This window comes from Gasterosteus aculeatus, chromosome X, assembly GCF_964276395.1.
Source record: "Gasterosteus aculeatus chromosome X, fGasAcu3.hap1.1, whole genome shotgun sequence".
Taxonomy (NCBI): Eukaryota; Metazoa; Chordata; class Actinopteri; order Perciformes; family Gasterosteidae; genus Gasterosteus; species Gasterosteus aculeatus.
Window position 1 is genome coordinate 13,941,179 of NC_135698.1, and position 22,068 is coordinate 13,963,246.

The 22,068-nt window shown below is 47.0% G+C and overlaps 1 protein-coding gene across 2 annotated transcripts; it reads left to right on the plus strand.

Moving 5' to 3' along the window:
• Nucleotides 1-85: 85 nt before the first annotated feature.
• On the plus strand, nt 86-21,782 carry LOC120809378 (filamin-C). Of its 2 annotated transcripts, XM_040163125.2 has the most exons (47): nt 86-871; nt 3,357-3,605; nt 5,132-5,229; nt 6,043-6,193; nt 6,349-6,467; nt 6,593-6,670; nt 6,766-6,928; nt 7,026-7,226; nt 7,383-7,499; nt 8,141-8,278; nt 8,382-8,508; nt 8,595-8,731; nt 8,826-9,019; nt 9,133-9,246; nt 9,348-9,491; nt 9,625-9,748; nt 10,014-10,174; nt 10,290-10,380; nt 10,467-10,636; nt 10,727-10,844; nt 10,936-11,198; nt 11,310-11,907; nt 12,275-12,448; nt 13,269-13,431; nt 13,509-13,837; nt 13,930-14,053; nt 14,227-14,383; nt 14,466-14,655; nt 14,750-14,773; nt 14,876-15,117; nt 15,225-15,324; nt 15,427-15,567; nt 15,699-15,827; nt 15,944-16,117; nt 16,245-16,409; nt 16,523-16,726; nt 16,832-16,984; nt 17,079-17,201; nt 17,315-17,563; nt 17,673-17,945; nt 18,050-18,187; nt 18,335-18,450; nt 19,295-19,427; nt 19,509-19,685; nt 19,821-20,039; nt 20,392-20,619; nt 21,119-21,782. In XM_040163125.2, exons 1-47 carry the CDS (start codon nt 499-501, stop codon nt 21,304-21,306), a joined length of 8,241 nt encoding a protein of 2,746 aa, XP_040019059.2. In that variant the 5' UTR covers nt 86-498; the 3' UTR covers nt 21,307-21,782. The 2 variants fall into 2 exon arrangements, with proteins under 2 accessions (XP_040019059.2, XP_040019060.2); XM_040163126.2 differs by lacking the exon at nt 7,383-7,499.
• Nucleotides 21,783-22,068: the final 286 nt, after the last annotated feature.

A 22,068-nucleotide genomic window follows, 5' to 3' on the forward strand; every position in this document is an offset into this window, starting at 1 on the left:
CCGACCAGCAAATAGACCATGACCACAGAGTGACGCCCCCCCCCTCCCCCGCGGCTCCTTATATATAAAGCAAACTTTTTGCTCTCTCCACATACAACTTATACACGCTCAGTGTCAACTTTAACACTGCCGCTCCAGCTCACCTGCCACCGAGATCCCATTTTCCGAACCAAAAAAAAAGAAAAGAAAAGGAGACATTTTTCTCGGGGCCATAATAGAGGACGACTACTTGTCGAGAGGGTGCCAATTAAAAAAAAATTGGATATTTGAATCGATCACTGTCCAGACCTAGAGTTGTTTCTTCGCGAGTACATCTGAAAAATCTCCAGGCGGCTTTTTGAACTCCCTCAAGTTTGAACTCCCCCCCCCCCCCCCCCCCCCCCGCCGCGGGAGCGCGCTTGCCATCGAGCCGCTAAAGTTTTTTTTTTGCGCTGCTGAGCGCACAATTAAACACGTAAGTGTCAGCGAGGTATAAAACTGGAGTCGGACAACGCCAACATGATGAGCAATAACTACGACGACCAGCTGCCTCCACAGTACTACCAGGCCACCGACTTCGGGGACGAGGAGGACGACGAGATGCCGGCCACGGAGAAGGACCTAGCCGAGGACGCGCCGTGGAAGAAGATCCAGCAGAACACCTTCACCAGGTGGTGCAACGAGCACCTCAAGTGCGTCAACAAGACCGTCACCGACCTGCAGAGGGATTTTACCGATGGGCTGAAGCTGATTTCGCTCCTCGAAGTGTTGAGCCAGAAGAAAATGTACAGAAAGAGCCACTCCAGACCCAACTTCCGTCAGATGAAACTGGAGAACGTGTCCGTGGCGCTCGAGTTCCTGGACAGAGAACACATCAAACTGGTCTCTATTGGTAAGACTTGTAGAAACAACACAGTGGGGAAATGTGGCCAACCATTAAACAACCAAAAGAGCCATGTTATTATTAGGTAGTTATAAAAAAAAAGGAGGCCTTTATGATTATTGACAGTGTGTAAAATATTGACCAGGACAGCTACAAACTTCAATATATATATATATATATATTTTTTTTAAATAATTTTAAAGGAGCTGTATAAACCATTTAGCGCATTATTATAGCAACAAGAATGATTCACTTTGTAAAGATACAGAAAGAAAGATACTTTGCTGTGATTGGTTGACAGGTGTTTTCAGAACAGATCACAGCTTGAGAGCGTGCCATACTTACATGGCTGCTGCTCTGTGCAGAATGCGTATGGCGGTTACAGTAGGATTGTAGCACCCCCCCCCCCCCCTCAGGTAAACACAGTTGGGCCTGTCAGCACCTTCGCCTCTGGAATGCTGCATTGAGCTGAGGTCAACAGCTTATTGGAAAGTTACTGCAGACCGGGCATCACTGAGGTCATTTACTTGTGTCAGGGGAGTAGTAGGACTGGTGGCTCCACTGTATACTTAGGTCTATTCCTGCTGCAGCGATATTTACTAGACACTAACTGGGCTTGAAATTCACTAGGCCTGTGCTAATGGGAATGACACAATTTATATGTACATGTGGACAGCAACCACACACGCATAACGCACCCGGTACACAAACAGGCACAAACACACACATGCACTCTTATCTGTGTCCGGTCAGAGGTCAGATAGACTCACCGGGCCTCTTTGCTGACAGCCCGTTGCTGTCCGTGGCCATCAACAGCTCCGGTGAGGTGAGGATTAACTCTGGAGGGATTTAGGGATCAGACTGTGGTGCAGATAGCTGAAGTTACAATAAACTGTTGCGGAAATGTGTCACATCCGACAGTGTCACCAGAAGAAGTCTTGACTCCACCAGAGTGAGCCCAATGCCTTCTCTCTAAACTTTGATGACTGAGGGGAAACTGGTCTCCCAACACAAAAAGCACACACACGTTGAAAGATGAAGAGTTACGGTTTAGTTTTACACCAGTTATTCAAACTTTGACAGTATTTTTCTGTTTTGGTGACTAATGACCCTGCCACTCGACTGAAATTCCCGGCGCAGCTGAAGCTTTGGCCGGTGGACTGTGAAGGCCACAGTTTGTCCACCTGAATATACTGAGAGTGTGTGATGTTACTGTGGTGGATTACGGCAAGCTCAAATTTCCTATTGCTCCCGGAGGGGCAATGGTCCGCTAGCATAGATACCAACTCAAAGTCGGCAGGGTGTGTGTCCAGGACAGTGTGTCGAGAACTTAATATGTCAATGTGGGGGCTGTGCAGACACACACCAGGACAGACCGTTTTGACAGAAATAGGGCGTGATAATAGAAGTCCTGGCATTTCAGCCCCTCCTGCCGTCTCCCTCCAAGCGGCTCTAGTGGGTCAACCCAGACCTCTTAAGATAATGTCTCAGGGATCCAAAGACACGGAAAAAGGATTCCCCACAGGCTTAGTAGCACATGTGTCACAGTGTGTCAATGGATACCTCTTGAAAGATGTCTCTTTGAGCACACAGTTGCCATTAGATCCGGACACTGAAGGATTACAACCGCACTGTGCCATTCCGTACCACCTGCCCGTGCCATTCAAACTCTGATAGGAGGACCTCATCTATGAACAGATAAATACGCTCAATAAAACAGTCTTGTGATAAATAGCTGCCGTCGAGGTCCCTTTGTTATTAAAGTCGTACTCAATTAAGTGGCGTGTATCACACAAGATTAGTCGATAAAACATCACAGACAAGCGTTCCCCAGAGGTTCTTCTAAATGGCTGGTACCCTAAATTGGTTTGGATTTGAAATGGCTTGTTTTGCTAACTTTTCCTCATAGAACTCCGGGGAATGAGCTGCACGCTCACCGTCAATGAATCTAATCTCCACTGATTTGACTGACCTCGCTCTAGCTCTAGAAGTTTTGGACATAATTGAAATCTAAGTGGTGTTTATGTAGAGTGGGATCCACTTCCGTATGTCCTCAGCTGTCACTGTCTTCAGAGGGCCATTTTGACTGGATGACAGATTGTCCGGGGTCCTCAGCCAGCAGCTGAGAAAGGGGCTCGAGGGAGCATTAGATTCTTGCCTCCTCAGCAGTCAATCATCATTGTTTATACTTCTGGTCAACTGTGCCGAACAGCAAGGAAAGACTATTCTAATATAATACATTTACGTCCATATACAAGGACTTGATTTATTTCGGTTGAGCTTTGGGGTGTCTCTATTCGTGAAGACAATATACACAATGCAAACTAATGTCCTTGTAGATTGCCCAAATCTCCCCTCAAGGGACAATGAAAATACAGCTGGGAGATTTACAACAAGTAACCCGTCATATGCTGTTGTTCACACGGCATTTTCTAAGCTCTTTTGGAAGTAATAAATCCTCACGAACACTTTTGTCTCTACTGTCCAACCACAGATAGCAAAGCCATCGTGGATGGGAATCTAAAGCTGATCCTGGGTCTTATCTGGACTCTCATCCTCCACTACTCTATCTCCATGCCCATGTGGGACGACGAGGATGAAGAGGAGACTAAGAAGCTGACCCCCAAGCAGCGCCTGTTGGGCTGGATTCAGAACAAGGTGCCCCAGCTGCCCATCAACAACTTCAACCGTGACTGGCGGGATGGCAAAGCTCTGGGAGCCCTAGTCGACAACTGTGCCCCTGGTAAGAAGCGTGTGTAGTAGCATCTGCTGAGTGCACAGGCCGAGTAAGTGCTGAGTCACAATTCATGCCGCGACTGTTGAGAGGCTTGTTGTGTATAGCAGTTTTCCCTGGTTGCTATGGGGGTTGAGGTCAGGCATGCGTCAGTCAGTGTATCTTTCATCAGTAGAACCTTCTCAGGAGATTTTGCCTCCTTTTGCTCCTTTAACTAGAAAGGAAGGCTGTAAATCTCTCACACACATCCACACACACACACATGTCCAGACTCAGATTTCAGTCAGTGTAATCTGTCTCTGGAGAGCAGGTTGGGTCAGTGGATTGAAGAGAGGGTTGCTAATGGCTGGGGGGGAATGGGGGAGGGGGGGGGCGTCCCTGCCAGCTGTCCCACAATGACTGAGGCTTTCACTCTCACTGCCTCGGGGCCTGAGGCCCAGGTCCGGTGTTGGTGTTTATAGCCTCGCTGCTACAAAACACTCCCAAATTTGGGCACCATTCCTCCTCCTCTGTCGAGGGGGGATGCTTGGCTCTCCATCAGAATGCAGAGTTATCTGTCACAGGGAGGTGCCTATAAGCCGCGGATCCAAAGGCCACAGTTTGAGTCACTGCCAGTACAGGCCGCAGATTCCACACCGGAACATGCTAGTCCTCTCCTGGTTGTGCTTCACATTGCAAAAGGTGGAGGAGTAGCAACTTTGTTTAACTGTGTTTATATAAGCCATTGAGCTACTGAGACGCATCTTTCAAACACTGTTCTTCAGCACTGGCCATACAAGGTCCTGTTGTTTCATCGGCTAATAACAAACAGCAGGGTTACGGACGAAAGTGAACACAGAAGCGCCTTTAAATTTAAATTAGATACAAATATACACAAAAAGTTAAATTACCAGACCAGGAAGAAACCAATATTTGATAGACGGACACATCTTCTGCTACTATATAAATATTTTCAGATTCAACATTAACAGCATGCGCCCGCCTCCTTTTGTATAACAGTGATGTTGCGTTATGAGCCATGAAGCTGTTGCTTTGCAGTGCTGACATCATTTTGAAGAATATTGAATTCCAATAGAATCAAGGCCCACCCTGGTGCCTCCCAACTGTCAGCTCTACACAGATTTTATCGCTCACTTCTGCCTGGCAGACTCAGGTAAAACTCATCCCTGTTAATACTGGGGGCCCTGTGTCTATATTAATTTGGTCACAGTATTCCGCGGTGCGCCTGTAGGGGCCTTTTGAGCAACTGGCCACTCCATCTGCAAAACTAATCCAATTTAGGCATTAGTGGTGTGCTCAGCTTTAGCCACAGTGAAAGTGCCAGAGCGCCTCGAGCCTTTGAACAGTCGAGATACCTCCATTGTTGCACATTGCGGGTTCACAGGAGCGGTGCAGCGTGGGTAAGGTCATGCAATGTTGTACTTGGAGGTGTTAGCCAGATAGTAGTGGCAGCCCAAGTGGCCTTATTATAGCAACAGCAGCATATTACTGCATTCGTCTTTGATGAATTGTGTAACGGTCCTTTTTTGTTTTAGGTTTGTGTCCTGATTGGTCTGACTGGGATCCAAACAAGCCTGTGGAGAATGCTAAAGAAGCCATGCAACAGGCTGACGATTGGCTGGGTGTGCCTCAGGTAAGTCGCATGATAGATGTAACAACTGGCTGTTTTACGTTGCTTCAGCTCAACTGGGTCTTAGATGTGCGGAGTTGATCTCATAGGACAATGCAACAAGATAAGTAAGTTTTAAATGGAAACATAGTTTATATTCAGTGGGTAGACCTTCAGCAAGCACCAATCATTTCAAAGCAGTTTAAAGCAAGCGCCAAGACACATATGCAAATAAAAACTTTCATTTAGATTTCTGACTGTGGAGGCGTAATAGATTTTACTTTGCGAAACAGAGGTGTAAATGTGCCCACCGAGGCACAATGCATAATTTCCAGTCCTGTTTGTAAGACTCTACGGCCGCGTATATGTTCTGGAGTTGTTTACTTGTTTGTCTTAAGCATTGATGAGATAGTCAGGCAGAGCCTGGCATGGCTCTGCACCCCTGGGGGCTGGTGTACAGAGTGCTGGTGTTAAGGAGATGTTGGAAAGGTCTGGCTCAAGATTAATCCACCTGTCTGGGTTATTGAGGGCAACAACCTGTAACCCTGCTGTTCTGGGGTTAAATATAACCAGTGTGCGTTGTGCCGCGCTGTGATAGACAGGTAAACAAGTGCTGGAGGGGCAAGGGGAGCCGTAGGTGGGGGGGGGGGGGGGGGGGGGGGGGAATAAGTTGTTGAATTGAAGCACGCAATGCTTGATAAGGGAAAGTTGTATAAAGATAATCAATGTAAACGTGGAAACATAAGTTAGGGTGTTTGTGATGTTGTGAAACTTAACTTTATTACGCACACTATGAACCTTTTTTCTTTTTTTGCTGGTTGTCTTTCTGCACTCTAGGTGATTGCCCCTGAGGAAATTGTGGACCCAGATGTGGACGAGCACTCAGTGATGACCTACCTGTCTCAGTTCCCTAAGGCAAAGCTGAAGCCTGGCGCTTCTCTCAAGCCCAAACAGCTTTTCCCAAACAAAGCCAAAGCCTATGGGCCTGGTACGTAGCCCAAGAGTAGCCACGGACACCTGCACAGTTTGCAACAGTTCGTGATAAATGTGTTCGCCTGTTGCTAATAATGTTACGCCTGTTACTAATAAAGTTGCTCCAAACCTTGCAGAATATATGACCCCATAATTTGTCATACTTGACAGGTATTGAGCCTCACGGCAATAAGGTGCTGCAACCAGCCGTGTTCACTGTGGATACTCTGGAAGCTGGCAGTGGCGAGGTCCTGGTCTATGTGGAGGATCCTGAGGGACACAAAGAGGAGGTAAGTTATAACTGATAGAGGAGTGAATTTAGCGTACAGCTAGCAGATAATCCTGCTCATTTTCAACTTCAACAAGCGTAGCGTCTCATTTAATCCAAGCCTCTTTTACTTGTCTTGTACTCCAGGCTAAGGTTAAACCCAACAGGGAGAAAACCGGATCCTACACTGTCACTTATGTTCCTAAAGTTGAAGGTGTTCACAAGGTAAAACATTAACATCAACACGTCACTCAGCACAGCATGAACAAACCGCTCTATTTAAAGGATCTTAACTTTTTCTTGCCTTTTTTTCTCTTAAGGTGAAAGTGCTGTTTGCAGGTCAGGACATTGACAAGAGTCCATACACAGTGAATGTGGCGAGGGACATGGGCGACTCCAGCAAAGTCCATGCCAGGGGACCAGGCCTGGACACTAACGGCAATGTGGCGAACAAACCCACCTACTTTGACATCTACACAGCTGGTTAGCATGGACAATTCAACCACTGCACATAAAACTAGAATATGGTCTGGTGAAAGGCTTGCAATTCATTAAGTGATCATTTTACCCTCTCACTCAGGTGCTGGTAATGGCGACGTCAGTGTGGTAATCGTTGATCCTCAGGGCAAAAAGGACACGGTGGAGCTACTCCTGGAGAACAAGGGCGACAGTGTTTTCCGCTGCACCTATCGCCCCATGCTGGAAGGGCCTCACACCATCCACGTGCTGTTTGGAGGCCAGGAGATCCCCAGGAGCCCATTCACCGTCAACATCACAGAGGGTGAGCCATCTGTCGCTGTTGTAAATTACTGTCAGACAAATCAGATTTCTTTTCATGCTTTTAGTGTCGAGGGGATCTATCCATCACAAGTCATCGTTCTCCCAGGGAACATACCACTCAGTACAGACCATAACCCTTCCTATCTGTCATTTCTAGCTCTGCCCATTGCTCCTCCCACTGGAGCTCCACTGCAGATAGTCCCTCAGTCAGTGCGCACCCTTCCCGGAGCAAAGGGTGGGAAGGGGGTACCCCCCCAAAAGCCTGGCCGCCCAAGTTAGTATGGCTTGCTGGGAGGAGCTTGTGCCCATGGCTCAGCCATATCCCCCCCGAAAACTTTCCTTATGCCGTGCCCTGCAGACGCCCTCTGTGCTTGTTTCATGATTCGGATGCCGCGGTTCAATGCCGTGCTTGGTCGCCCGCCCGCTCGTCTTCTTGCGTCATGCAGCTTGATGGTTTTGTTATGTTCAGAGAGGGATGAGATGCAATGTGGTACAAAAAATTTACAGATTGTTGCACATTGCATCTCGGCCTACTTTATTCTTCTCCGTTGAATATCTTTGCTTGTGCTCTCGACATGTTTGTTTCTTCTATCATAAAAAATGGCATCATCCAACATTCAGTTTAAGCCTGCAATCAACATTTTGACTTACTGAAATGTTGTCAGACGCTCCCTTGGTGCTCGCAAATGTTTCAAAATCCAACAACCGTCAACATTCTGCACTGTGTGTTATATGTGCTGCAGAAAGCATCTCTCTCATTTGCAGGTCCTGTCAGTCAAGCTTTAAGGAATCCCTGTAAAATTGGACATTTTAATGTGTTTGCTACTAACATTGCTGTCAACTGCAGGCTACTCTCCGATGCCATTTGCTTTGCTAAATATTTCTCTCTTTCACACTTGATGTTTTTCCTTTCAGCAATAAACCCCAATGCCTGCCGGGCCACAGGCAGAGGCCTTCAGCCTAAAGGCGTGAGAGTAAAGGAGGTGGCAGACTTCAAAGTTTTCACCAAGGGAGCCGGCAGTGGATCGCTGAGCGTCTCAGTCAAAGGACCAAGTGAGTTGGACAGCTCATATATTTTTGGGTTTTTTTTCTGAAGGGTATTCGCATGAAAAAGTGCTTAAAATGTCTCACCTTTTTGATTATTATCTATCCTCAGCTGGTGCAGAGGAGCAAGTGAAAGTGCGAGAGGCAGGAAATGGCGTCTATGAATGTGAATATTACCCTCTTAAGCCTGGTAAATACACAGTCAGCATCACCTGGGGAGGCCAGCCCATCCCACGCAGGTAGGGATCAATTGCTGCCTTTAGCTACTCATTACATGCAATGCAGATTGGTGCTAGTTAATATCGTGTAACCTTGTGCTCCACAGCCCCTTCGAAGTGGAGGTGGGAAAAGAGGCAGGTTTTCAGAAGGTGAGGGCCTGGGGTCCTGGTCTGAAGACCGGCATGGTGGGAAAATCTGCTGACTTTGTGGTAGAAGCCATCGGCACTGAAGTTGGAACTTTAGGTGAGTCCTATTCAAAAGTTCAACTTTTTTCTTAGAGGTAAAGTGGATAAGACATCGTGCTAAATTTGTATGTTTGAATTCTTTTGACGTTTAGGCTTCTCCATCGAAGGCCCATCCCAGGCCAAAATTGAGTGTGATGATAAGGGTGATGGCTCCTGTGATGTGCGCTACTGGCCCACTGAGGCCGGTGACTACGCTGTCCACGTCGTCTGTGATGACGAGGACATCAAGGACAGCCCCTTCATGGCCCACATCCTTCCTGCTGCCAATGACGTCTTCCCCGAGAAGGTCATTCCCACTCACTGTATTATATACCAGTTTATACAAGTAAATAAAGGCAGGTTGCAGTTGTTAAATGATCATATTCTAAAAAATTACATTAAAACGATAAAATGTTGCAGGTGAAAGCATATGGTCCGGGCCTAAGACCAGCTGGCGTCATTGTGAACAAACCAACTGAATTCACCATTGATGCTCGCATGGCTGGAAAGGGTCACCTCAAGATTTCCGCACAGGTATGAAGAGTTACAGTAAAACCTTCATTGTTTATTTACAGGAGCACATCATTGATAATGCATGCAGAGAGCAGAGCTGACAGTTCTTTTAATCCACCAAGGACGCTGAAGGCTGCACCATCGACATCAAGATCACTGACAAGGGAGACGGCACATTTCTGTGTGTGTACACCCCTGTCAAGCCCATGAAGCACACCATCATCATCACCTGGGGGGACGTCAATGTGCCCAGCAGTCCCTTCAGGGTAAGACACATGTTAATGCACAAATACAGACCTTAACATTCAGTCAATTTAATATAATCATACTCAAAGATGGATAAAGTGAGAGGACTGCGGCAGTTGTACTTTTGTCTCATGTGCACTGTGAATTCGGTAGGTGCTGGTTGGAGAGGGTTGTCATCCAGACAAAGTCAAGGTCTATGGGCCTGGAGTGGAGAAAACGGGGCTCAAGGCTAACGAGCCAACATACTTCACGGTGGACTGTGGGGAAGCTGGTCAAGGTGAGCATGTTCTACGAGATGGTGTGAGTGGTTTCAAAAACTCTTCATAAAATAAGTGCCTAACCGTGTGGATATAGAACAATACAAAGCATAGAATTTATAAAATGACTAAAGCCGTGCAGATTAACTGGCAATGTTGAATTTTAAATTTACTTACTGTGTTTAAATTTACTTACTGTAAGATAAAGCTTGTGGCAGTGGAGCCTTTGTTCAGATTGTCTATTTTTGACCCTCTTGATCTCTGCTCATTGCTATGCACCATTAGGGGACATCAGCATTGGAATCAAGTGTGCCCCAGGGGTGGTCGGCCCGGCCGAGGCAGACATTGAATTTGACATCATCAAAAATGACAATGACACCTTCACCGTCAAGTACACTCCCCCGGGTGCAGGCCGGTATACCATCATGGTGCTGTTTGCCGAGCAGGTAAGAACACAGTTTTCATCGAAAGCAAGACTGATGAGTTTTGTAAAAGGGTTTTTTGAATTGTATTTACTCTTATGTCACTTATTAGGATTGATTTTTGATTTGCTTTTATCAGGAAATTCCCATCAGTCCATTCAAAGTGAAAGTGGATCCTTCCCACGATGCCGGTAAGGTGAGGGCCGAGGGCCCTGGACTCAACAAGACAGGTGAGATCCGTCAACAACAACACCAAACTTTATAGGCACTACAATATTTTAATGTAATAACAAAAAAACAAAAAAAATTGTTTCAGGAGTGGAGGTGGGAACTCCAACCCACTTCATTATCTACACAAAGGGAGCTGGCAAGGCCAAACCTGGGGTGAACTTTGCAGCATCAGGCCCAGGAGAGGCAGTCCGTGACTTTGAGATTATCGATAACCACGATTACTCCTACACTGTCAAGTACACGGCTTTGCAACAGGTACACTACAATGGGCCCTGAAGCCATTAGCATTAGAACAGGATTATTCACAATCGATCAATATTAATACTCCCTCCCGCGTTTTTCCAGGGTAACATGGCTATTACGGTCACTCATGGAGGAGATCCCATTCCCAAGAGCCCGTTCCACATCACAGTGGCGCCACCTCTGGACATTGGAAAGGTGAAAGTGGAGGGATTAGACACCAGTAAGTTACAAACACAAAAATATGATATACCAGCATTTACCATGAAATAATAGATTTCCCCACATCAAAGTGTTATTAATCCCTCTTGCAGAAGTGGAGGTTGGAAAAGATCAGGAGTTCACGGTTAACACAAAGGGCGCTGGCGGACAGGGCAATGTGGGTGTGAAGATGACCTCACCCTCAGGCCGACCAATTCCATGCAAGCTGGAATCAGACAAAGCCAAAGGCACCCACGGTGTGAAGTACATTCCCCCAGAGGAGGGGCAGTACAAGGTGGATGTCAGCTATGACGGCAACCCGGTGATGGGGAGCCCTTTTGCAGTTGAAGCAGTGATGCCTGCTGATCCTTCAAAGGTAAACGTTCTATGCTCCTTTACTTACTTGAGGCTCATGAAACGGAACAGACATGTCTGATGTTGTCTAAACTGCACCTTTAAAACTGACCCGACCCCTGTTGCATCACAGGTGCGAGCCTTTGGCCCAGGCCTGAAGGGAGGCATTGTGGGTAAACCAGCTCCATTCACTATTGACACAAAGGGAGCCGGTGCAGGCGGGCTGGGCCTGACTGTGGAGGGCCCCTGTGAAGCGAAGATCGAGTGTCAGGACAATGGCGACGGCACATGCTCAGTGTTCTATCTGCCCACTGAGCCCGGCGAGTACGCCATCAACATCCTGTTTGCTGAGAAGCACATCCCCGGCTCTCCCTTCAAGGCCGCAGTGCGCCCAGCCTTGGACCCCAGCAAGGTGACGGCTAGCGGCCCGGGGCTGGAGAAGGCCAAGGCGGGAGAACCGGCGACCTTCACCGTGGACTGCACCCGGGCCGGCGATGCCGAGCTCACCATTGAGATTGTGTCAGAGACCGGGTCAAAGGCGGAAGTGCACATCCAGAAAACTGCAGAGGGGACCTTCTCTGTTACATACATCCCACCCTTCCATGGCACACACACCATCACGATCAAGTACGGTGGCCAGATGATTCCACAGTTTCCCAAAGTCCTGCAGGTCGAGCCCTCTGTGGACACCAGCGGGGTGCATGTCTATGGACCAGGAGTGGAGCCCAGAGGTAAAAAAAAAAAAAAATCAAACACATAAACTTATAATGAGCTGCAATGCGTCCGAGGTTGTGCACCAGGGCTGAAATTTATTGATTTTTTGTTTGATAGAAAAATCTCTTGAAGTCATTTATCTGGAAAGATTTAAAACATCTGCATATGCTTTTCTCCGTCCCAATATCATTCTAATTCCAATTTTAGATTTGGACTTTGGTCGTAAAGACACAAGCTATTATGAATTATATGAAATGTTAGTTACAGCCTGAATACGTAGTGTTCCAACTAGTTCAGAAGGCTCACAAATCTAAAGGATTTACAATGTCTTTGGTCTTAAAATGGTCATAAAACAAATCACCTGAAGGGCTTTTCTGCTTCTAGGAGTCCTCAGAGAAGTGACAACCCACTTCATCGTTGATGCTCGCGCCCTCAAAAAGGTTGGAGGAAACCATGTGAAGGTTCACATAATCAGCCCTTCCGGCACCACCACTGAAACCTTCATCACTGACAAGGGAGACGGTACCTACAGAGTGGAGTACACAGCATTCGAGGATGGTAGGGAAACAATGTTACTTTATGTCATTTAATGGTGTTAATGCACACAATTATAGGATCATAATGGCACAACGGCATCAAACAACAATAAGGAATTTAAGATCCATATATATATATATATATCCAATTTGTGACATTAAAAAAATGTCTGCTAAGGATTGATATAGGTTTTATTCCAGGCAGGCTGTCTGGGACAGACTGAGTAATCACTAACAGGTGCTCGTGTTGGGTGCCATTTGGGAACAAAGCAGGAGAGTGGGAAAAGAAAGAAATAGAGGGGTATAAATACAGAATGATGCATTGGAGCAATGATGTGAGGGCCAGGGAGGTAGAGAGGCAGACAGGCTCTGTTTTATAAATAGTGGGCTGAGGAATAGAATCTCTTAACAAGGCAGGTATGTGTGCTAAAGGCTGCCTGCACACAGCTATACAGCAAGGGAATGACAGAGGATATTAATAGAGAACTATAACACAAAGCAAAGAGATCACAGAGCACTTCTCCACCACAAGACATGCTCTAATATCACAGTCGTGCTGCTGGGAATCTGGCACATACTACTACTGAGAGCGCTCAGTCAGGAAAATGTTGTAACGGAATAATGAATCGGGAACAGATGTAATGCAGTGTACGTTCACCAGAGTGTCTGCGCCATAGATGGCGTCTTTAATAAATAAACAGATGTTTATCTCCCTTAAAGGGAAGTTGTCTGGCTCATAATTAAAAGCAAGAGGCAATAACAGAAAACATTTGCTTGCTGGGAAACTATTCAGGCACAGCGCTATGACATCAGACATTGAACTGCCATCTGTTCGTGTGCAGGAATGCATATGATCGAGGTGCAGTATGACGAGGCGCCAGTGCCCAAGAGTCCCTTCAGAGTGTCAGTCGTGGAGGGGTGTGATCCGACCCGGGTCCGGGCCTATGGACCAGGCCTGGAGGGAGGAATCACCAACAAGCCCAACTGCTTCACTGTGGAGACCAGGTAACCTTCGATCACATTTGAAGGAGATATTTGTGGGAATCTAAAATGAGGAATACAATAAAAGTGTTCTCTCTCAGGGGAGCTGGTACGGGAGGCCTGGGCCTGACTATTGAGGGAGCCTCAGAGGCAAAAATATCCTGCAAGGACAATAAAGATGGCAGCTGCAGTGTGGAGTACATCCCCTTCACTACCGGAGACTATGATGTCAACATCAACTACGGAGGTCACCCGATCCCTGGCAGTCCCTTCCGTGTTCCAGTGAAGGACCCCGTGGACCCCAGCAAGGTCAAGTGCTCAGGTCCCGGTCTGGGCGGCGGAGTGAGAGCCCATGTTCCTCAGGCTTTCACGGCCGATTGTACAAAGGCCGGACAGGCCCCACTGGACGTCAAACTCTACGGCCCAACAGGTGAGGAAATGCGGGTTGTCTCGCCTGCTCCTAGGTGACAAATAACAGCAAGTCGGAGGTGTGTGACTCTTTCCAAAATGTCTCATGTCCAGGTACCGTGGAGCCAGTAGGTGTGAAGAACAACGGCGACGGCACCCACACAGTTCACTACACCCCAGCCCAGGATGGTCCTTACACTGTAGCTGTCAAATATGCAGATCAGGAAGTCCCACACAGGTATAGAAGATGTTAGGGGGGGAAAATAAAGCCATGCAGTGAGCATATGCAGAAATGTGTTAATTCAGGTTGTGCTCCGCCTGGCTGGATTTTAAAAAAAGATCAGTTGTGCAACGTTTTTTTATTTTCTCCGTCCGGGGTTAGTAATTATTCTTGATATTTTCCTTCCGCAGTCCATTCAAGGTAATGTCTCAGCCTGGACATGATGCCAGTAAAGTGCGCGCTAGTGGTCCTGGTCTAGACACAAAAGGTGTGCCTGCAAGCCTTCCAGTTGAGTTCACCATTGATGCCCGCGATGCCGGAGAAGGACTGCTCACTGTGCAGATTCTGGTGGGTTCAGCTACCTTTTAAAAAATGTAAAAATAATATATGAGTTACCATTTAAAATAACCTTAATGTTTTCTATTGACAGGACCCTGAGGGAAAGCCAAAGAATGCCACCATCCAGGACAACAGGGACGGCACCTACACTGTCTCCTATGTACCAGACTCTACAGGCCCCTACACCATCACCATCAAATACGGAGGAGATGAGATCCCATACTCCCCTTACCGCATCCAGTCCCTGCCCACAGGAGACGCCAGCAAATGTCACCTCACAGGTGGATTCATCGATTCAATAAATAAATGCAAATAATATCGTGTAATTGTAGCATCTTTATATTTATATTCAAAATCTGCATTGTTTCCTTCCAGTTTCAATCGGAGGACATGGCGTTTGTGAGTAACTTTTTATTTCTATGGTACATGAAAATGGTAAAATCTGTGCATTTATTACGCAGCTCTCATTCTTAATTTGAATTCCCCCTCTGTCCTTAACAGCAAGTCTGCAGAAGCTGCAGACCTCCGAGGATACTGTTATCACAGTGGACGCCAAAGCTGCTGGGAAAGGCAAAGTGACCTGTAAGGTGCAGACCCCACAAGGGATGGAGCTGGACATGGATGTGGTGGAAAATCGTGATGGGACCTTTGACATTTACTACACCGCCCCTGAACCTGGAAAATATGTTATTACCATCCGATTTGGAGGACAGAACATCCCCAAGAGCCCCTTCCATGTGGTGGTAAGTAAAGGAGGATTCAGCCAGCTGCCACAGTTGTGTGCTCAGAGCATTCTTGTTCCGATGTTCTGTTATGGTGAACACCATTTTTCTTCGCTCTGACTTGGCAGGCATCAAATGAGCCGGTTGTTCCCCGCGATACTGTGGACCCTCTCTTCCGTCCGGTTAACTTCCTCGTTCCCTTCATGCCACAGCAAGGGGAAATCACAGGTGTGACAAACAGCACTCAAACGGAAAGAAAATTCCGCTCACACACCCACAAAAGATATTTTTTGGATCACTGACATTTCACCAAGCGGCTCTGTTTTGTAGGTGAGGTGAGGATGCCTTCAGGCAAGACTGGCCGCCCACACATCACCGACAACAAGGATGGCACCATCACAATAAAGTACCAGCCCACAGAGAGAGGTCTGCATGAGATGGACATCAAATATGACGGCAACCACATTCCAGGTCGGAAACAAAGCACCTTAGAACAGTGGGAACCATAAAATGAACGTTATTAATATTCTGTTGTCTAAATGCAGTAAATACATTTTACAGTTCTCAGTTTCACTGTCTTGGCAATTATTCTGCACCTTTAGGAAGCCCTCTGCAGTTCTTTGTGGATGCTGTGAACAGTGGCGTGGTGACAGCTTATGGTCCGGGTCTGAGTTACGGCATGGTCAACAGGGCTGCCACTTTCACTGTGGTCACCAAGAACGCAGGAGAAGGTACTAAACCGTACTTCCCCAGAGATATTTGCTATTTGCTAATGTATCTGTGGAGTAAACAATTACTACACTGCAGAAAAGTAAAAAAATATGGTTGTTGGTTTGCTCCCTCTCAGGTGGTCTGTCTCTGGCAGTGGAGGGTCCCTCAAAGGCCGAGATCACGTGCAAGGACAACAAAGACGGTACTTGCACTGTTTCCTACCTGCCCACAGCTCCTGGAGACTACAACGTCATCGTCAAGTTTGACAACAAGCACATTTCTGGCAGTCCCTTTACGGCGAAGGTCACCGGTGAGGAATTAATCATTTCTCGAATGGAACTATTTATGCTGTTGATGTATTTTAGAGGGGGTGTCTACGTTATAAATGAGGCTTTGAGGGGTTGACAGATATCTAAACCCCTTGTCTTTGTATCAAGGGGATGATGCCATAACCAGGACGTCACAGCTGAATGTCGGCACGGCGGCTGACGTGTCCTTGAAGATTGCAGAGACTGATCTGAGCTCTCTGACTGCCAGTATCAGAGCACCATCGGGCAACGAGGAGCCCTGCCTGCTCAAGACACTGCCCAACAGACACCTCGGTGAGATATTCACCTGCCAGAAAGTAACAGGAAGAAGTTGACAGGTTTATGAATGCATTTACATTTCATTTTACTGCTTCTCTTTCTTATAAAAAAAAATGTTATGTTCGCAGGTATTTCTTTCACACCGAAGGAGGTTGGAGAGCATGAAGTTAGCGTGAGGAAGAACGGGGTACACGTGGCCAACAGCCCTTTTAAAATCATGGTTGGGCAGTCAGAGATTGGCGAGGCCAGCAGGGTAAAGGCTTTCGGGAAAGGCCTGGTGGAGGCACACACATTAGAAATGGCAGAATTCTTTGTGGATACGAGGAACGCAGGTAAGATCCAGAGGCGTTTCATTTGACCTAAATGGTAAACATGGTTGGGAAAAAATAAAAAAGGCAACACATACTTTTTCAACTTCCCTCCACTTTTTCGTTTAGGTTATGGAGGTCTAGCATTGTCAATCGAGGGTCCGAGCAAAGTGGACATCAACTGCGAAGATGTGGAGGACGGGACATGCAGAGTCACGTACTGTCCAACAGAACCTGGGAGCTACATTGTTAACATCAAGTTTGCCGAAAAACATATCCCAGGTAAGATTCTTTTAATTTGACATACAAACAAAAAAAGAAAACATTTTACAACCTAAAATGAAATAAATGTCTTTATTTTGTTTGTGCCCACCAGGAAGTCCTTTCACAGTGAAGGTGACCGGAGAAGGAAGGATGAAGGAGAGCATTACTAGAAAGAGACAGGCCTCTTCGATTGCCTCAGTCGGCAGCACGTGCGGCCTTAACCTCAAGATACCAGGTGAGTCCAGCAGCCAGTCCGAGCTGGTTGGAGGGCAGAGGTCAACTGTCGTACAATAAATGCTCACACGTTTGTGTTCTCACTGGATCCCCCCCCCCCTCCCCCCCGTGTAGGAAACTGGTTCCAGATGGTTTCGGCTCAGGAGAGGCTGACCAGGACTTTCACCCGCAGCAGCCACACCTACACGCGCACCGAGCGCACGGAGATAAGCAAAACGCGCGGTGGAGAGACCAAACGGGAGGTCCGAGTGGAGGAAAGCACCCAGTTGGGCGGAGGAGGAAGCCCCTTCAGGGATGTTTTTGGAGACTTTTTGGGCAGAGAAAGCCTCAGCAGCTTTGCTGGCATCACTGCCAGACCTGAGGGTGAGAGTCCAAATCAAATGTTTAAAACATGAAAACTTGAATACTTCAGTTTTATCTGTCCTCTCAAGGATATATATATATAGTTATACATCCTTTGCCTATGTCTCAGTTGCTGAGAGTGGCTCTCAGGCCATGACGGCTCAGGTCACCAGCCCCAGTGGGAAAACGGTGGATGCTGACATAGTGGATGGAGGGAGCAGCACCTACAGCGTGCGCTTCATCCCCCAGGAGATGGGACCGCACACCGTCAACGTCAAGTACAGAGACCAGCATGTCCCCGGTAGCCCCTTCCAGTTTACTGTGGGGCCAATGGGGGAGGGGGGATCACACAAAGTCCGTGCGGGTGGACCCGGCCTGGAAAGAGGCGTGGCTGCAGCGCCTTGTAAGTTCACCTTTTGTACTTGAATCTGTTTCTGCAAATACTGTTCAGGAAATTCATTTGAATGTTTCATTGAATGTCGATGCCTTTGTTTCACCCACTCACAGCTGAATTTAGCATCTGGACGAGGGAGGCAGGTGCTGGCGGTCTGTCTATCGCTGTAGAGGGCCCCAGCAAGGCTGAAATCACCTTTGAGGACAGGAAGGACGGCTCCTGCGGCGTCTCCTACATAGTGAAAGAACCAGGTAAACCTTTTAGTTGCCCCTCAAATGCAGAAGTTGCCTCTGAAGTTGTGTTTTCTGGTCTCTAAATTGCAAAACTTTTCAGAGATATCTCCAGACTTCCTTTAGTTTGTTTGATGGTGAAAGTACATGACCTGTCTGCTTCCCCAGGTGACTACGAGGTGTCAATCAAATTCAACAACGAGCACATCCCCGACAGCCCGTTCATCGTTCCAATTGCTACGCTGTCAGACGAGGCCCGCAGGCTCACTGTAACAAGCCTTCAGGTGCGACGATGCACATAGGCACACACACACACACACACACAAGGGCTGACGACTCCAAGTCACATTCATTTGTTACACAAAACAACTGAAGAAAACATGCACAGCAACAAAATGTTGTGGTTAAGAATTGCATGTAAGGTAGTGCTGTAGATATTTCTGTGTTTGTGTCTAATAGCGCTTTGCCCTTGAAGTGTAATTGAATGCCGGTGTTGGAGCAGTATCAAGGACTGTAATACTGGGATGCTGGCGAGTGACGAAGGGCTGGATTAACTGTGCCTTTCCAAAGTCGTACAACACAAGCTGTGCTCTGTGTGGGCAGTCAGCGAGTCTACGTGATTGTTTTTCCCTCTGAGAGGACAAAAGCAAGAACACATTGAGCGGAATATAAAGACACCTTCAAAGATACCTGTGATAGCTCACAATATTGCTCTCCTCACTTCACAGCTTCTTTTATTTTCCTTTATAGTTTCCATCACAAACAGCCAACAATGCAAAAAAAAAACATGTATTTTTAGCTGACTGAAATGCCACTTCGCAGTGCTTTTCTACCACTAGAAGCCAGTTGAAGTGCAATATCAGGCCAACGTTTGCAATGCCACACTGCCTCTTATGTCTGGTAGGACCGCTCGCCTGCCCGTAGGGTTAAAGCACTAAACGCCTCGCTGTAAACTCTGACCTTTTCAGCCTCTCAAACGCAAATGCTCAACCTATTTGCGTTGAGGCAAGATGAGTCACCCTCTACGTGTGCCTCGAGGTGTTGGCACACACACACACACACACACACACACACACACACACATCCACGCACACATGCTCCTATCATATTCCTCCCTGTCGTTTGTAGGAGAAGGACTTGAAGGTAAACCAGGAGGCATCCTTCATGGTGCAGCGCAATGGGGCTCGAGGTGTGGTTGACGCCAAAGTCCACACGCCCGCTGGCTCGTCGGAGGAATGCTATGTCACCGAGCTTGACAGCGGTACGCACCGACATCACTTTGTGTCACCAAATAGCATTAATGAAATCAAATATAATAAATCTACTTGTGATGTGTGTTCAGACAAGAATGCAATCCGCTTCATCCCACGCGAGAATGGAGTTCACTCCATTGACGTCAAGTTCAACGGATGCCACATCCCAGGGAGCCCCTTTAATGTGCGAGTGGGCGACCCGGGACTGGTTGGAGATCCAGGCATGGTGACGGCCCATGGTCCCGGACTGATGGGTGGAACCACAGGTAGATGTCACCGCCACTTGTACTAATATGTGTTATATTTCAAGATAATTCAGCGTGGATCGCTTGTGATTTCTTTATTTGTTTTTGTTTTAAGTCATTTTAACTTTTTTTTCTGCTTTGCCCTCCTCCTTCCAGGTGCATCCTCGGAGTTTGTGGTCAACACGTGCAACGCAGGCTCCGCCACTCTGTCGGTCAACATCGACGGGCCGTCCAAGGTCAAGATGGACTGTCGCGAGTGCCCTGAAGGATACAAGATCAACTACACACCCATGGCACCCGGCAACTATCTCATCACCATCAAATACGGAGGACCACAGCACATAGTGGGCAGCCCGTTCAAAGCTAAAGTCACAGGTCTGCTCGACAGTCGCTCTCCCATCTGATCCGTGGATCTCACATGACAAGTGTCTCGATTATGAAACAGACTAACAAACTTTCCTCTGACAAAAAGTGTGGGAAATGTTATGTCATCTTTGTTCATGCTGCCCAGTGTCCATCTCACATAAAAGATTCCTCCTTCTGGCACTTATATCGACATTCTTGCTGACATTTCCTGTTGGTTTTAAAATGTATGTGGCATCAAAGTACTCCAAAGAATGAGAGGAAATCCTAAGAGTCCTGGAAGTTCACTTTATTGGAGATTTTTTCCTGTATTAGCAAAGGTTTTACTGGCTTTCAATAACCTCACACTCCGCCTCGCCCACAGGAGCCCGGCTCTCTGGGGGACACAGCCTCCATGAGACTTCGTCCGTCTTGGTTGAAACAGTCACCAAGACCTCCAAAGTGGGCGGTGCCTACAGCTCCAGCTCCTCGTCTTCCACCACCTCAACAAAACTGACATCGGATGCGAGCATGGTGGTTTGTCTCGGAACAGGGCTGTCCAAGGCTGCTGTTGGACAGAAAAACAATTTTACAGTTGACTGCAGCAAAGCAGGTAGGAAGATAAAAGACGCACACAGAGCTTTTTTCATACAGTGAAAACACAAGATTCTCAGCCACTTTTTTACAGAGGAACAAACTGTAAACACAACCCTGACATAGTAGCGCCTTCAAATGTTATAGTGCATTACTAAATGTATATACAGTAGGCCTACATATATTTATATTCACTACCCATATGGTTCTTTTTGGCTTATGCCAAACATCTGGCTCTAAATAAGGTGCTGGATATTTGACAAGAAAACAAGGTTGATGAGTGTATGAGTATACGAAGCATTAAAGCTGTGGCTCCATAACAAAATGAAAAGAGATCTACCGTAAAATGCTGGGGGAAGAGTCGAGAAGTACAGAAGCTGTTGAGAAATCTCTATAGTAGTTTTTCTCGCCCAGCAACACCTCCTACATTATACTTCCTTATTTCGTATAACATTTTGATTTGTGGCATTTAAAGCCAATACACCTGTGCACCATTAAATCCCACACTTCTCCTTCAGGTACCAACATGCTGATGGTGGGCGTGCATGGACCTCATACCCCTTGCGAGGAGGTGTACGTCAAGCACATGGGCAACAAGTTATACAACGTCACCTACACAGTCAAGGACAAGGGCAACTACACCGTCATCGTCAAATGGGGCGACGACAGCGTCCCCGGCAGCCCTTACAAGGTGGTTGCGTCCTAAAAGCAAGCTGCACCAGTGGCCCTCCCCTCCCCCATCCAGCAACCCTCCGCCGACCCTCGCTGTTCCTTGCTCTTCCGCGGTTCACAAGGCTCACACGCACTAAAACCCGCCAAGACATTTGCCGTTTGCCGTTTTCTTGATGAAAGAATTATCTATTGTGCCAAGGTTTTGCATTAACTCCGGAAATTACAATCGCAAGTTTGCATTCATGTTCAGAGCGATGTAAAGGGAAACAGTGTGGTTTACGAGTCTTTGAGTGATGATTTACTAGGTCCTTAAGAATCTCTCTGTGTTCTGTTGTGTTGTAAGAGAGTGACATCAATCGACATGTTCAGAGACGCTGGAGTAATTGACAGTATTATACTATGGTTTTGTATGCTTTAAGAATGAAGAATGAATTTTTTGTTATATTAACCTATTTTCGGTAAGTCTTTGCAGACCTAATAAAGATTTAATGGCTAACTTTTCAGAGAAAAGCGATTGCATTTGTTTGATTTCTCACTCGCTGGCAGAACCTCACAACTTCAGAGGAAGGCGTTTCTTCGATTTTCACAGTTTCATAATGCCGCTATTTCGCGACCACCATTGGTTGTTCTGTCTGAGCAGCCGTTGGGATATTGTCGCTTGCTCACAGAGTCTGTCAACTGGATATCCTGCCAGTATCTGTTGCACATTGGATCACATTATTACTTTGACATCAATTCAACATCACTTAGCAGTGGACTAAAAACATAATCAAGGGTATTCATTCAGTCTCCTCAT

Excerpts from the sequence above, each read along its gene's own strand:
- LOC120809378 (XM_040163125.2), top strand. The coding sequence starts at position 499 with ATGATGAGCAATAACTACGACGACCAGCTGCCTCCACAGTACTACCAG. Across the intron at positions 5,230-6,042 it reads ATTGGCTGGGTGTGCCTCAG|GTGATTGCCCCTGAGGAAAT; the intron begins GTAAGTCGCATG and ends TCTGCACTCTAG. Across the intron at positions 16,410-16,522 it reads ACTGCCCAACAGACACCTCG|GTATTTCTTTCACACCGAAG; the intron begins GTGAGATATTCA and ends TTATGTTCGCAG.